This window comes from Anser cygnoides, chromosome 6 (assembly GCF_040182565.1).
Source record: "Anser cygnoides isolate HZ-2024a breed goose chromosome 6, Taihu_goose_T2T_genome, whole genome shotgun sequence".
Lineage (NCBI taxonomy): Eukaryota > Metazoa > Chordata > Aves > Anseriformes > Anatidae > Anser > Anser cygnoides.
The window spans coordinates 28,847,992-28,864,169 of record NC_089878.1 but is presented as its reverse complement, the minus strand read 5'-3'; the positions used below and the strand labels follow the sequence as shown (position 1 = coordinate 28,864,169).

General features: G+C 43.8%; 1 protein-coding gene across 6 annotated transcripts; it reads left to right on the top strand.

Moving 5' to 3' along the window:
• Nucleotides 1-2,434: 2,434 nt before the first annotated feature.
• TMEM177 (transmembrane protein 177) lies at nt 2,435-7,128 on the top strand. 6 transcript variants are annotated; one of them, XM_048050408.2, is made up of 4 exons: nt 2,531-2,592; nt 3,411-3,472; nt 4,984-5,130; nt 5,987-7,128. In XM_048050408.2, the coding sequence occupies exon 4, from the start codon at nt 6,001-6,003 to the stop codon at nt 6,934-6,936; it is 936 nt and encodes a 311-aa protein (XP_047906365.1). In that variant the 5' UTR covers nt 2,531-2,592; nt 3,411-3,472; nt 4,984-5,130; nt 5,987-6,000; the 3' UTR covers nt 6,937-7,128. The 6 variants fall into 6 exon arrangements, with proteins under 6 accessions (XP_047906364.1, XP_047906366.1, XP_047906365.1 ...); XM_048050407.2 differs by lacking the exon at nt 3,411-3,472 and having other exon boundaries at nt 2,435-2,592; XM_066999628.1 differs by lacking the exon at nt 2,531-2,592 and having other exon boundaries at nt 2,993-3,472.
• Nucleotides 7,129-16,178: the final 9,050 nt, after the last annotated feature.

Below are 16,178 nucleotides of genomic sequence, written 5' to 3'. Positions count from 1 at the left end.
TTTTTCTGGCTGCCTCCCACCTTGTTACAGCCCTGGCACTCTTCAGACTTTTCTATGATCCTATTCAACTCAATAACCTAGAAGAAAATGATTGTAGGTGTTGTGGTTTTTGTTGTTGCTTTTGTTTGTTCTCCTATTAGCATGTTTTCTGCTGATAATGGTTAAAAGTAGTTCACGAGAGGGTCTAATGAATGCCAGATCTAGAAAACATAAGCGGGTCAAAGGGAGACAGGTGGGGACGGTAAGATCTTTTCCCTGACTTCTCCCTTTGGGTGGCAGCAAATTGTTAATCTGCCATACTACATAAAACCATAACCTAAGGCTAGAAATGTGTCCTCTCACATAGGAATGTGTTTTCTTAGCAATTAGCAACTTGTTCATTGGAAGTTAAAACCAAGGCTGTCATTAACAGCCTCTGTTCACAGCAGGGAGAGATGCTGGCTAGGCCTGGCCATGTCTATTTAGCACTAGCATTTCTGTAATACTGGGGACAAGCAGATCATCAAGTAGAGAAAAGATCAAACTGACATCTTTATTAGGATACTTTCATAGAAGTTGTGGCAGAAGATCTCAATTTGAATGAAAACTCTGAAGTATTTAGTTCACGATATTAATCCTTTTATGTGAAGGCAAATCTCAGAAGTTCAGAGAACTGAACCTTTACTGATAAAAGATGCCTTTATCAGGTACTGCTACAAAGAACTTTCAAAATTAATCCAAATAGATAATAACAGTGGGTTGCTTTTATTTTTATTCTGCTGTTTCAACTCACTGAAAAACATTGTCCACTTGATTTGTTAAAACTGATTACCTAGTTGACTGTTCAGTGTGAAGGGACACTTTTAAATGACTGTAAAGCACCAATGCATACCTTTCTTATAGAAGAGGCAAAACCAGTTTTCCAGTATACACCACCCCAATGAAATTCCAGGGTGGCTGAAAGCCATCCTCTTGTGTTCTTGTTTCGCAAGGACCATACAACTCAAGGGCAAGGCTGACCTTAATGGAGCCATGTGCTCAGAAGCCAGATCTTAACTGGCCTTAATGTGCTACTCTGTGACCCACCACCCCTGATACGCCAGCAAAATTGAGCTTTCAAGGAAAAGGCAGACCTGCTCTGGGCTTTCTTAGAGGTTCCAGGTTGTAGAACGAACTCATGAAGGAATATTGAGAAACTGTACTGGCTGCTTTCTGCTTTGAGCAAATCATAAATCATATAACAAATAAAAAGCATTGCATGTGCTATTTTCCTATTAGGGATGACAGAAAACAAATCGTACGTGGCAGATGTTAGTTATGCCACTGAATGCGTTCTTACTATGTGTTCCTGTACCATCACTGAATCATAGAATATTCTGAGTTGGAAAGGACCCACAAGGATCATGCTGTCCCACCCCTGGCTCCATACAGATCTAACTAAAATTCAGACCATGTATCTGAGAGCATTGTCCAAATGCTTCTTGAACTCTGTCAGGCTGGGTGCTGTGACCACTTCCCTGGGGGGCCTGTCCTAGCACCCAGCTATCCTTTCAGTGCAGAACCTCTCCCTAACACCCAGCCTGACCCTCCCCTGTCCCAGCTCCATGCCGTTCCCTCAGGTCCTGTCACTGTCCCCAGAGAGCAGAGCTCAGCGCCTGCCCCTCCGCTCCCCTCGTGAGGGAGCTGCAGGCCGCCATGAGGCCTCCCCTCGGCCTGCTCTGCTCTGGGCTGAGCAAACCAAGGGACTTCAGCTGCTGCTCATGTGTCTTTTCCTCTAGACCCTTCACCATCTTTGTTGCCCTTTGTTGCCTCTACAGTGGAAGGCATCTATTGATAACATATATAAAAAAGATGTTTAAGCAGAAAAAACACAAGTTTTCCCTTATGTGACACCATTGGGCTTGCTCCGTGCTAACACAAGGCTGGGAGTGTCTCTGCACGCACGATGGCTGCTTGCTGCTGAGCTGGATGGGGTTTGCACAGCTGTCCCCAGCGTGCCAGACCCGTGGCTCTTCCAGCTGGCACCACCAGCCGCTTCAACAGCTGCTGCGGGTTTCTGGGCCCTGGGGGGCAGCAGCACAGGGCCCTGTGTGGCTGCAGGGCTGGCGGGGCCAGCAGGCTGCATGCCCAGGGGATGAGGTGCCTGGGGTGTCCGAGGCCTTGCTCTTTGCCTCCATGTGGCAGGCAGGGAGCGATGGCTGGCCAGATCTCCCCCACGGGGGGTTGTGTCTCTGATGTGCTTGGGGCCAGGGATCATCCACGAGCTTTGCGAGTGCAACAAGCCCAAAATACTGCCGAGGAGCAAACCAGCGCTGGCTGGAGAGCTGCGTGCGGGACCAAACAGGCGATGCAGCCAGGCTGCTGTGCTGCGCCTCGGGGTGCCATTTTAAGCACGGCTGCGCTTTTTGGAGACCCGCTCCCGGTGGGAAGAGGGGCGTTCAAGCTGCGAAACGCCCCGCGAAAAGCACAACCCCGGCCACCCAGAGCCCCTGAAGGGGAACCCGGCTGCCATGGCGGCGCGGCCCGCCCCTTCCCTTCCCCTTCCGCCCTCTTGACGGCGACGGGGCGGCCGCTGCCCGGGGAGCCCCGCCTCGGCCGCGGCGCGGAGCCCCGGTAGGTGCGGGCGGGGGGAGGCGAAGCCGTCGGTACGTGCCTGGGGCCGGCTGCCCCTCGGGGTGGGGAGGCTGCCCCCGGGGCTCTGCGGGGGCGGGCGGGGGGCAGGACGGCTGCGAGGCCGGCCCCGGCCCCGTCCCCAGGGGCGCCATGGGTCGGGGCCCGGCTTTGGGCTGGGATGCAAGGCATCGGCCACCCCTCAATACCATTTCGTAAAGCCTTTTTTTAGCGCCCCCCCAACCCCCCCCTTTTATTTTTTAATTATTTTTGTAAGGGAGCCTTGAAATCCTGAGCCCTAAAGGCAGGTCGAGGTTTCACTCTATTTGCTGACCATGTTTTAAGTTGGGCTTTCCCCCCTTCTCCATAAAATTACAAAAAAAAAAACAAACAAACAAAAAAAAAACACCTCCATCCAAACACAAGGACAAAAGCTGCGTGGCTAGCCCACATTTTGAACTTTTGCAAGTAAAAGTCTCACAGGCTCCAGTGAATTTGCTTGAATGAGTGCCCATAAAACCACAGCGTGCTAAATAGTATTTCAGCCCTTGGGGGAGGCCAGCATACAGGTTCTGATGTGACTTTACCAGAACTAACTAAATGAATAGGAATTTACAGGCTATGGTCCGTATAAATTGCCTTGTCATTTCTGGTTGCCTTCCTTACAAGTAAATTGAGGAAAGTTTATGGATAAAAATGCCATACGCAGCTGGGGCTGGAGTGTGATTTGCATGAACAGAAAAATTTGCAATGAACCTAGGGGAAGATTTGAAAGCACAAGTGCTGACAGGTTTTGAAGACATTTTTTCTTTTATTTTCAGGAGAATTGGCCATCACGAGAAATGAATAGGCTGGTGGCATTTCCAGCTTATTCCTGCTTTAGGTTGGTGGCAGGACCGTAGGATTTAATCCAGTCAAAATTACAGCATGGGCTGCAAGGGGGCTGTTCACAAAGATTTGAAACCATACCTGCACAAAGCATAATTAAAAAGGGCTTAACAACTGTCGCAACTGTTAGAATTTTTCCGATCGAAGCAGGAAGAAACCTAGTTGTGCAGGGAAGCAGGTGTTCGTGCCTCGTGCCGTGGAGGTGCATCCCATTGTTGTGGCTGTTCAGGAGAAGTGTGCAGATAAACACAGCGCTTCCTGGCCCGCTTTCCTGCGGTTCACCCAGCTGTCCAGGTGTTCCTGGGGCATGCGAGTCGCTGACTGTGTGGTATTGAGCATCCCATGTGCTCAGCAAGCACCATTTAATCATACAAGAATGGACACTGCTATTTTTCAGTGTGGTCTGGCCTTTCCCGTGCTGTACATGAGCTGAGGGAGTAATTTTTTCCTTGCTCTGTTTCTGATCTTACAAAGGTCTGTTAGCCAGCCTGAAAAAGAGCTTGCTCTCATGTGAGTGGGAGAAACTTGGGAAGTCCTTGGCTCAGCTTCATATGTGGGTCAAGTGCGAGGCTTCATATAATCACACCCTTTGAAGTGCTGCCCCCTTGTTGTAAATGGCATGACCTTTTCAATCAGATCTAGACTACCAGTCTAGATTTGCCAAGAGGTCATTAACTCCCAAGAGATCGTTTGGGTTTAATATTAACATTTTCTGTTTTATAGCTCCACTATGGAGGATATTAACTCTTGAAATTGTGTTTCACCCAAGCTTTCGTCGCTTTAGCATGTTTTTCTTAAATAACTTTGTCTAACAAACCACCACCACCGGTCTTCAGCAGTGTTGGAACACCACTAGTTATTATGCTAAGAAATACAAATTAAATTATTGTATGCTTACATGCATCATTGTTTTTATTAAAGCACTCGGTATGTGTTCAGTGCAGTATAAACATTAAACAAGGTTATTCTTCCCCTGGTGAATTTATAGTTTGAAAGAGCTTCATAGGAAGGAGTAGTAATAACATATCATTAAAGCACCACCTTTTTGTTTCCCTGTGGTTAATATTCATTTGCTGTTGATCCTGACTGGTGTATCCTGGCATATCATGCAGTGCTGGTTTATGATGTTACAGCCCCCAGTCGTCCACTCCACCCTCTGTGGGAGGTTATTGTTCAGCCCGAGTGGAAGAAAAGAGTAAATGTCTGTGTTTCAGCTGCTGCAGTACAAAGCCCAGCGGCATAGCTGAAGCCCACCTTTGATGGTGCTCTACGCTAAGACCTTGGTGGCTGTATCAAAGCACAGTTTCCTTCTGCCACCTTGGCTTCCTGTAAGGACAGCTGGAAATAGTCACGTCTTAAACAGCTGCAGCAGGATTCTCCGCAACTCGTGTGGTAAAGCTCTGAGAGAAGAGACATTGCGAGATGCAAATGGAAACAGGGGCACCCAATTATCACTGATGTCTATGGGACTTAAGTGCCTAATTAGCTTTTATATCTTTATCATAGCATCATTTTAGGAGAGAATTCTGTAGCCTCTGGGATTTTTTAAGAGATTGGAGCTTTCCTGGGCAGAACACGTCATATGGCTCGGTCCATGAAAGGAACTGATACTCCCAAAGGGAAGCAGGACTCTTGAGCTGAAGGATTTAGCAGGTTTGAAAGTTTTTATATTTATCTGCTTATTTAAAGAGTCACAGGGTAGTCATCTACCCTGAAACAGTTTCTGTTCTAGTTTATGTTCTGGATTGCATGAATTATTTGTCAGACAAATTATTTTAGAGAAAAAAAATTTAAAAGTTGCCATTAAAAGCGTGTTCTTTTTGGAAATAGCTGTTTGCTGAGTAAGCTAGAACCATAGCCAGGTAGTTGAAATCTGGAAAAACTAGAGGAAACTCATACTGTTCTTTATTTTTATTTTCACATTGAAGTGGATTATCCATTAGAAAGAACTCCAAAGGCATATTCCGTCTCCTGAAATTTTCAAATGAAGATATGATCCCGTTTTGGATGTTGTAGCCAAGCTCAAGTTACCAAGGGCAGTGTTGAGGCAACTAAGTAAAATTGCTATGTACTATCGAGGAGGTTAGAGATTAATTATTGTCTCTTTCTGGCCTTAATATCTACAGTCTGTTGCTGTAGTGGACTGCAATGATAGGGCTGTGATGGCAAGGAGTAGATATGTGTGTTGGGTAAATACAGAATGTGTATTGATTGCTGGGGGGAGGAGGTCATATGGTGGCTTTATTATTGGCTTTACGGCAATAAATTGATTTACTGGAGGAGATGGAGAAGTTAATTCTTTGTATCAATTATCCTGTGTTGTTCAGAGGCCCCAGAATTAGTGAGTATCACTTTCTCTGTAGAAGTATTTTGTGTTTTGTTAATGTAAACTACTATTTCATTGGTTATTGTACTCTGCTGTTTCTCATGTTGTTTTGTTTTTAAAATGCTGCATAGATGAGAAACACACTTATGCACGCTTTAATTCCTGATTTTGTGTTACGAACAGGTTAGGAGTTGACTATGGGAGTGCAATTCCTGCGGAAGGCATCGGTGTGGGTAAAGAAGCGCAAGATCACTTTGTTGGCTACTTCTTGCGTGGGACTGTTTGGCGCTAACCTTTCCTATCATGCGTTTCCTGAGCAGACGTTCAAACTGTTGCATGAGTGCTGGTCAGATGGGCAGCCAGCTGAGCTTTCACAGAGGCTCAGTGGTGTCTTTCAGGATGTCCTTCAAGATACTGATGTGAAGTCCACGGACTCCTATCGAGCTTTTGCAGCTTCTGGCTTCCACCCAGTCAGTGCTGGAATCCCCTGGCTGCCTGCGGGTTCTTTGGTGGGCATACCTCCTAATTTTGATAGCACAGCTGAGGACAAAAAAGGAATAGTTAACCACGTTGTTGTGATCAATGGCAAAGAGGTAGACTGGGAGAGCAACGAAGGTGTTGCTTTGAAGGAAGCTCTGACATTTTCACTTGAAGCACAGAAGTTTGCAATTGCCCGAGAAGTTGTGTATCTGCAGAACAGCAGCCCTTTAGCAAGGGCAGTTGTGGCTCCAGTTTGTTTAGCTGGTACGTGTCTCTGTGGGGTAGGCGTAAAGATAGCTCTGGGTTTATCTACTGGCCCCACGATACTTCGCAGCATCTGTAACCTCACAGTTGCCGCCGCTGGACTAATCTTCTACTACGTTTGTTATGATGCTGTGACCTATTACCTAGACTGCAAGGCTGACAGAAATGCAGCTACTGTTTCCAAAGACTATGCCAGAGGTGGGGTGGAATTCTATGATAAAATCTTGTCCCGCAACAGAATTCTTCGTGCTCTGATGGGCAAAGAAGGGATGAAAATGTATGCCCCAAGTGGTAACCTGTTCCCAAGGCACTGGTTCAGAATAAAGTATACCCCGTACACTTACCGAAGAGATTTGATTGTTAATATTTTAAGAGAGCTTCAGGCATAGGAAGGGAGTACTTGAATTTTAAACTTGTGAATTATGTATTCTCTTGGAACACTGCTGTGCTGCCTTTTTTTTTCCTCTGTATCTTCATTAGAATTTTGGGGTTTATTTTTGCATATCGTTCGGAAAGAGTTATTGCATATTCCGTGAATAAAGAATTCTCTCTTAAAATATTAAAGACTTGCTTCAAAAGTGCTCTGTTCTGTGTGCATCTTAAATCACAAGACCACTGAGAAAGGGAACTTCTCAGATGCTGATCTGGAAGTTCTGCTGCTCTGCTCTGACTTCCTGCAAGTTCCAGGCTGGAAAATGGAAAGGGTAAAGTCCAACAGAGAGTTTGGGGAGCATTATCATTTAAACAGGTGTTTTTTTTTTCAGTGCAGTTTTGCCATTCTTCCTGTGGTACAACCCAAAGATGTTTAGAAGACTGCTCAGTCTATACTGTACTGTTAAGTAAATACTAAAACACAGTGCTTTTGTTCTGTGTAAGTTCTTATGCTGCATACGCTGCAATCACCATTCTTTTGTAGGGAAAGCTAGTTATGCTGCCATTTATAATAATACAGCTAGACTATTACCAGAACCTGAGTGATTTAGGTTAAATCTAGTTCCGTTTTCTACATGTCACTGTGAGAGCAGTGGGTATATCTTCAGTGTTCCCAACAGTGGCAGAACGTAACGACCAACATCAGTCACGGGTTGGTTGGTTGTTTTCTCACAAGTGGGATAAGCATCTTCAGGAGAGGGTTTGCTGTTTGCTTTGGAATGTTTTTTGCTTCATTTAAAAATACAGGTTGATGTACATCAGCTCTTATGTCAAATAAGTCTGGCATGCTGTGCAGGAACTGGTGAGGTCTGTGATCAGGAGTTGCCAAAGGAAATCAGTCTCCTGTTTCAGACTAGCCCCAAGTCGGTTTTGTCTAACAGAGATGATCTCTGCCCAAGGTTACAAATCTTCCGGAGAGGTCTTTGATGCATGGGTAGTATAGGTTCCTCTACAGCCTCACCTTGGATCTTTTACATGAGCTCCAAGATAGTAGCTCTCAAGCTTTGTAGTTCCCCCATTTCTGCTTTTCTGTAAGAGCCATTCCAGCAGCCCTCCCTGCTGACTTCACAAGTTTTCTTTTCTGATCTCTGCTGTCGTTCCTACAGGAAACTTTTATTGTTTTGTATCTTCTCAGTCACAGATGTACCGAGCATCCTCTCTGCTCTGATTTAGTCCCTTCTTTATCTGTCACAACAGTAACTGTCATGTCGGTGTTTACCCAAAGCATCACTGGGTTCTGTTTTCCCTTTGAATCACATATTGACATAAAGTAGATATACTGGCTGCCGAGGCACTGGCGTTGCCTTGCATTGCTGAAGCCATATATTTAAGTTGTTTGGGTTTCTGCTGCAGTAATTTGTGTGATGGGCATTTTTCTGCACCACCACCAATCACTTGTGTTTTGTCCTTGAAGCATCAAGTCATGAGATGCCTTTTAGATGCTTTCTGGCTATGGGACATAAGTTTAATGTTCTTGTGACCTTTGTGAAAGAGTTTGGCAAAATCTGGTCTGTGGAATAAAAAGACTTCACTTTTAGGCAGCAGGCTTTCAAAGCTTCAGTCTAAATTTTATTTGTCCTCTCTTCCAGGTAAATCCAATATAAAAGGTCAAGAAAGAGGTTTGCTGGTTTAGTGATGTAATGGGTCAAGGCTGGAATATAATTCCTGCTTTATACGGACTGTGAGTTTGATTCATCCTTATGCTACTCCTTCAGACACGTCTGAACGTCATTAAATACTATGGGAGAGAACTTGGCCCACTTGTTTTATATGGTTTAAGGAGCTGCTACTACATAAAGAGTGCAGAGAGAAATAAGAGTTCTTCTTTGAGATTTACAGCAGTAGCAGTTTCAACAAAATTCAGTTTAAAAAATCTGTGTGCCTCTTAATTGAATAAAGGATGAAGTATGAGGAGAAAATGACCAAATTGAGTTTCTAGTTTAAATTTATACACAGTCTTCATTAAAAAGAGATTTCCTTGGCTGATTTATTTAGGATATTATCCTGAATTTCTAGATAACTGAAGAGAAAAGAATTCTTGTAACTTAATTTTTGTATAAATGTAATGCTTGCTGCTACAGAAAGCTTTAGGGGATAATGCTGCAAGAGATGAGAGCCTCCTTTGCTCAGAATTCCCACTGGCATGCAAGAAATGCCCTAAGAATTGTGGTTCCTTGTCGTGGAGATGCCTTCAGCTTATTTAATGTTCAAAAATGTAAAGCTGTTGAAAGTAGGGCAAGACTGAGAGCTATCTGGTTTTCTGAAAGACAGACAAACTGTAGAAATCATCTGATTTAAAGTCATTTCTGAATCAGCTGCTATGGTATCTCACCTCCTCTGGTAGCTTACAGGAAGAAGCAGCTTCAGAAGTGGCTTCCACATGTGATATCTCCAGGTAGGTTGCATACGAATAAAGAATGTCCTCCATTGTGTTCCTACAATGTTGAAGTGCAATGCCAATTTAGAAAACTGCACCTTTCATCGCAGCAGAGTGCTATTATCACCCCCTTTTCACATTAAAGTGGTTTCCAGAACCTGACAGATAGGATGGTGGGAGAGCTGACTGCTAAGCTGTGGAGCCTGCCGCCCTACAGGGTAAGCTGGTGGTGTTGGGAAAGTAATGCTGGGAACTGAGGCTGCTTTTCTTTTGCCCTTGGCCATAGCAGTTGTGAACCATCCAGCGTGGCACAGTGTGGCTTGGGTGAGAGTGAATTAAAACAAAACATATGAAAGAAATCATCACCCTCTGATTGAATCACAGGCAGCTTTCAGTAAAGGAACAAATGCAGAGTCCATCCCAGAGTGAGTACTGCTGTACACAGCAGTTGTAGGCATCATGAAAACAACTGCAGGCATCTCGACTATGTGGAAATGCAATTCCTAGCAAGCAGCAGACACTGAGACAAGTATGTAGGCCATATCCTGCAACTGTTATCTGCTCGTGTTCATTAAAAGCTTCATATAGCAGGTGTGAATGCATTAATATAAAAATGATTAAGTTGCAGACAACCTGCCATCCTTGCATGCACCAGCTCCTCCTTTATTTCATTCATCTCAGCTGGAAATGTATCTGAGAAAGGGAGAATGCACTGGAAGGTAGAGGAACGCTAATGTAGGAAGACATAATTAAGCTTTCAGAATAAAGATAACACAGGGAGAGAGAGAATCTGAATTTGGTTGTAATCAAAACTATATTTAAGAACAGAAAAACAATGTACTAATTCTCTAGGAACTGGCGTGTTAGACAAATTAAATCTGAAGGACATGAAAAATGGATGTTTATGGATGTTTTGCTGGACTTCTTTTTCGTTGAGAATATATCTGTTTGTTTAGCTAAAGTGAATATATTCAAGCTGCTCAATCTGCCAGATGAGCATTGGAAAATGATTAAAGTGTGGCTAGAAATTAGTCTCTGTTTCCCATCTGGAAAGAAAAAAAAAAAAGGCAGGGGGAATTTTTTGGACAAGGTAGAATCTAAGTTCCATAGCCAGAAATTGAAATAGTCCAGCACTTTAACCATGCGTGCAGCTGGGTGCTCTCAGTTCCCCTAGTCAGATAAAGTTTGCTGTGATGTATCCTGATCTCCAATACTGGGAGAAAGAATGCTCTTTAAAACTCAGTTTGTGTCCAAAAATGCTCTTTAAAAACCAACCATCTCAGCTGTATTTTTATTTCCCTCTGTCTTAGTCTGCATACTTCTTCCTGCAGGAACTGTTTATGATGCCATGTGCTGGTGCAGGACTTGCTCTGCTAAGGCTTCTGCCTAACAGAATAGCCGCGTGCTTTCTATATACCGCAATAAATACATTGGGGGGGCATAAGTTTTGAAAAGAGAATCATCCCCCAAATCACGCTTCTAGTGAACAAGGCTGTTGCATCTTCTGGAAGTTGGGCCCCTCTCCAGACCAGACCTGGTTGCTCAGTCACCAGCTGCTTTGGCCTTCAGGAACATCACTGCTCTCGCAGTGTCAAGGTGTTAATGATGTCTTTGAATGTAATCAGGTGAAATCGTGTCCTCCCCCATGTGTGGCCAAGCTGCTTCAGCTGTGTAGGTGTCTTGCAATACCTCAGGTATCAGCTAATTCTGTTCTTGGCTGCTTTAGGCCAAGTCTCACCAGCAGGCCGAGAGATGTGATCCTTCGCCTCAACTCAGCCTTGGTGAGGCCACACCTGGAGTCTGTGTCCTGTTCTGGGCCCCCCAGTGCGAGAGGGACATGGGCACACCAGAGTCCAACAGAGGGCCACCCAGATGACCGAGGAGAGCACCTCTCCTGTGAGGAGAGGCTGAGAGAGCCGGGACTGTTCAGCCTGAAGGGGAGGCTCAGAGGGATCTGGTCAATGTCTCTAAACACCTGAAGGGGGGGGGGTGCACAGAGGATGGAGATGGGCTCTTTTCAGTGGTGCCCAGTGCCAGGACAAGAGGCAATGGGCACAAACTGGCACACTGGAGGCTCCGTCTGAACACCAGGAGGCACTTCTGTGCTGTGCAGGTGGCTGAGCACTGGCACAGGCTGCCCAGAGAGGTGGTGGAGTCTCCTCCTTGGAGATCTCCAGAAGGTGCCTGGACGTGGTGCTGGGCACCCTGCTCGGGGCGGCCCTGCAGGAGCCCAGTCCCAGGTTCGCAGTTGCATCAGGTGTTACAGAGGGAGCATTAGAAGAGGCCATGCAGCAGGCAATCAGCTTTTCCCTAGTAACTGTCTAATGGCATGGGGCAGACCGGCTGTCTTCTGGTAGCTTTGCTTCTGTCATTTGCTGAAATAATTTTCCAGTGGGAATGTTGTTTCTTTGTTCCCCATTCTTTTTTTCCCCTTGCTCTGCTACTCTGATTACCTCTTCTGCCTGCTGACTCATCTTGAAAGCTGCTGCAGCTCATTCGAAGGAGATTTGGGAACATTTTAAGCTCACTTGCTGCTTGCATTTTGATGCGCACTACCTACTTGCTCCTACAGCGCCTACTAGCTAAAGACCACAGCAGCTTAAACTTATCTTTTGTTTTATTGGGTTTAGACTACATGGTTTTTGCAATGAAAAAAGCCTTTGACTAACTGAAAAATAAGCACTGTGGTTAGAAAACATGTTTTGGCCACAAAAAAAGATATATTGCTTTTGAATTTTCAATTTAGCATTACTTTTTGAAATATGTATTTCTTGCTTGCGGTTTCTGGCACCTAGTATACTTTTGATCTTAATGCCATTTGCCTCTGCCACTTTTAAGTTGCTGCTATCCCCTCGAAGCCTTTAGAAAATGTTTCCTGTTCCCAAGAACTGCAGGGAATTTCATGTACCTTTTGTGGTTGGGTGATATATTGTGACTTGAGAAATAATAACTAGTGTTGTACCATTAGGTGCTCGTACCGATGTTGACCTTGCTCAGGTGTGTCTGTGTTGCACTTGAGTGCAGGCGTTGAGTTTACAAATGTTTTAATTACCTGCCGCTGAGCAGAAGCAAAGGGATCTGTTGGTTTTGGTCTGATGAAAAAGAACTCTTACTTGATTTTGACCAAAAGAAAAAAAAAAGTGTCTTTGAATGACTCTTGCAGTGGCAAGGAGTTTAAAATGCAGAAGATATGCTTAGGCAAAAACAAGGAAAAGAATCCCATGTTCCTTAAATTTCCTGGTGAAAATCTCTATGTTGTTACAAAGCACTACGCTGCACAAGAATTGCAGTAGATTTCTGTTGCCATCTGCACCTGATTTCCCTTTAATAAGTTGTCTTTGCAGCCTTGGCAGCAAGCACAGATACTTAGCTGCTCCTGAGCAGTTTCTTCATGACCGTCAAATACAGTGACGCTCCCTCTGCTCAGTACATCCTCAGGTAGCCCACCTTTTCCATCATTTCCCAGTTCTGTGTCTGCAGCAACTTTCTGGGTGCTCTAGGTGACAGGCGTGCACCTCCAGCTTTAGTTCTCCTGCCCTCACTGACCCCTCGTCCACGCTCTGTCAGACCGGAGGCAGACATTACATAGCCACCAGAGACAGCAGTGGAGTAGCCTCTGATTTGGAGGAATGAAGAACTGAACCTGATGGTTCCCTCTTCCACTAGACTTCCACTGAACAACATGTGACAGTTCAATACCATGCTGTCTTTACTGGGTCTGCTGATCTAAAAACCCATGCTACTACGTACTTCTAGCCTGAGAAAAATGGAGTTTTGCCAGGTTCTTTTGCCACAAATAAAATTTTCGGTATCACTGTATATCATCTGAGACAGAAGCCGTAATTTGTGATATAAAAACTAGAACTGGATGATGTTCCCAGAAGTGAAAACCAGTAAATGACTTTACTTGTAAAGAAATTTAATGAATATGGAACTAAAGATAAAGCTATAATCCATTTTACTATTGTAAAGCTGTATTCACTCTTAAATAACAAATGAATTACAATGAAATGCTGGTTTTGTTTTTCAGGGGATATTGAAAATCAAGATCAAGCTATGTTGTAAATACTGGTGCCACTTTTGAAACTTTTTTTTTTCCTCCATTTTCTGACTAGACCAGAGGCACCTATAAATATTTTAGAAAAGAGAGCAGGGGAAGAGTTACTCTGCAGAAAGTTATCCTTGTAAGATCTCTTCTCAGATGGGAAGAGTTCCACTGCCTCGGTGACTGCGTTATAAAAGCATGTTATATAATTCTCTGTAGATACCAATAGGCAGATGTATTTATGGTTTTAGGAAACGTCATGTAATTTAGGCATAAAACTTGAAGTGTGTTTTATAGTTCCTCATTAATAATAGTTGAGAATTATGCTCATCTAAGGCAGCACACATAAATTCTTAATGTTCAGACATTCATTATACGCCTGTGACGGTTAGAAGTCACCACAGGAAAATAAAAGCCAGTGCTCCCGAAAGTTTGTTTATATGTATATACATATATATTCTTTTTAGCAATTTGGAAAACTGCTAAATCCCCTAACACTTCTTTACCCTCCACTTCCACATTCTTCTACTTAATTTAAAGATACATTAGCAAGTGTCAAAAAAATCAAATAAGGAATGAGAAAAACTTTTTATCAATAAAGTTTTCAGTGAGCATGACAACACCTTATACTAGGAAATGCTGAAGCCATCATTTTATGGAGACTATAAATCCAGATAATTTTTTGCAATATCAATTTGTTGATCTTAATAGTGAACGCACTTGCATCATATGTGAAGATGGCTGTGGCATAGTTGCAGGTGGCTCGTTGAACACATAATGTTTGCATGTGGACTTTAAACCTCTGAAGCAGGTGAAAAGGTAAAAGTTTTTTTTCTTGCCTTCCTGGACAGAACACCATTTGTGTTGCAAATTAAAGTCATGCTTTTGCAATAGCAAGTTGAACTATAAAAAACATTGTTATCGATTTTTTCCTAAATTTCCAGCAGCTGAAATGGATATGTAGAGCCATAAAAATGCAAGAACTTCAGTATAAGAATAGAACTCAATAAAAAAAATGAGAGTAATATTTTATGGGATTTTCTATGTATCTGGGATTTCTTTAAGTGAGTATTAAAGAAAAAAATCTGGGTTAAAACTTCAGAAGAGATGGGTCAGGAAAGGTAAAATTTTCTTCTAGAGTCATGGGATGACCAGGGCTTTTTTTCTGCTTATGCAGTGAGTGGGAAACAAAAGCACAAATGTGGTGCCACGTTTGGAACAAGCACTTCAGTGGCACGTGTACTTACTGCTTTCTTGACCCAGATACAAAAGTGCTTGAGCTGTACAAATGGTACATGGAGAACACAGACCTAAGTTTTCCTGAAGCGTGAATTTCCCAAGTTACATCATGGCTGTCTCTGAAGTCTCTTTTATTCTGAGACTGGAAACGGGACTGGTGCACTTTTGAACTCTGCAGGATGCTCTGTGTGTGTGTGTGTTGCGGGAATAGATGTGTCAAAGTCCTTTCCCCTTTCACTCAGCGTTTTCATCCCGAATTTTCAAAGCTGACATCTGGTAGGAAAGAATTGGCTCTTACCTGGCCTTTCATCATGGGTATCAGATGTAGGTTGGCTTCAGTTGAAACTGGGGGAGTGAAAAACCTTTTTTTTTTTTTGAGGAAAAAACAGAAAAAAACAGACCTACAGCACTCTGGTTTTGTTTCATGGTGTCACTTTGGTTCTAATCTTGCAGAGTTTTGCCTCAGATGGCATAAACAGAGCTGATATTGATAGCCAAATCCAACAGAGGTGCTTGCCTAAAATCAGCAGCAGGTATAACTATGTAGTAACACAAATTTGTAACTGCAGATCAGAATGCATCTCCCAAACCTGAGCACCTCTGTTACCTGCTGGTCAGACCTCAGCAAGGGTCTGGGTGGCTGCGACCCTGCTGCAGGTTCCCGGGAGGGGATCGGTCGGTTGGTCTGCTCTGAGCAGCCCAAAGCTGCACATCGAGGATCAAAGCCAGCCCACAGGGCAACTGCGATGTCCTTCTAATACATGGCTGGAGGAGGCCACGCCGTGCTCACTGTGCTGCATAACGTGCTAGTGTGCGCGTTGAGGAGGCTGAAGACCGATGTTAAATCATCTCTTCAGGTTTATGATTTGTAGGTTTAAGCCACAATCTCTTTGAGATTAGTGTAAGGATGGCGTTGTAGGCAAAGATGCATGAGGGGAATCCCCGGAGTTGTGTCATGGTGTGGAAGGAACTGCAGGAATTGTGGGAAAGATGCAAGGAGTACACTGGTGGGTTACTAAACAGGAGGGAGCCTGGGCTGGCTGTGTCACATAACCCAAGGAGCATTTACATCATATTCTCATTATATCTAATGTGGAAAATGTTTAAGTCCTTGGGAAGTAAGAGACTGAAATCAAGTAATCCCCCAAAGTGGACGACAACCACAACGCAGTAACTGCCTTCTCTTTGGATGGATTGTTTTCTCAGTGCTGAAGTGCCCCCTCTGCCTACTTCTCAAGTCTTATTTCATTTTTGATTATTATTATTTGTTTAATATTGGCTTCCTAGGAAAGAAAAAAGACACTTATTTCTGGAAGAGTTTAACACTGCAAGAGGTTGAGAGCGAAGAGACTGCTACACTTTTCATTGCGATCCAAAAAAAACTTTCCAAGGACTATAGCAGAGATGTATTATCACCTCATCTGTCTTTTACAATTTTCCATCTTTACACGTTGATTTATTAGCACTTTGTAACTTCCTTTAAGTTAGGCTCTGTCCAGGCTACCAAAGAGCACGCAATACATATTTCCTATTGCAAA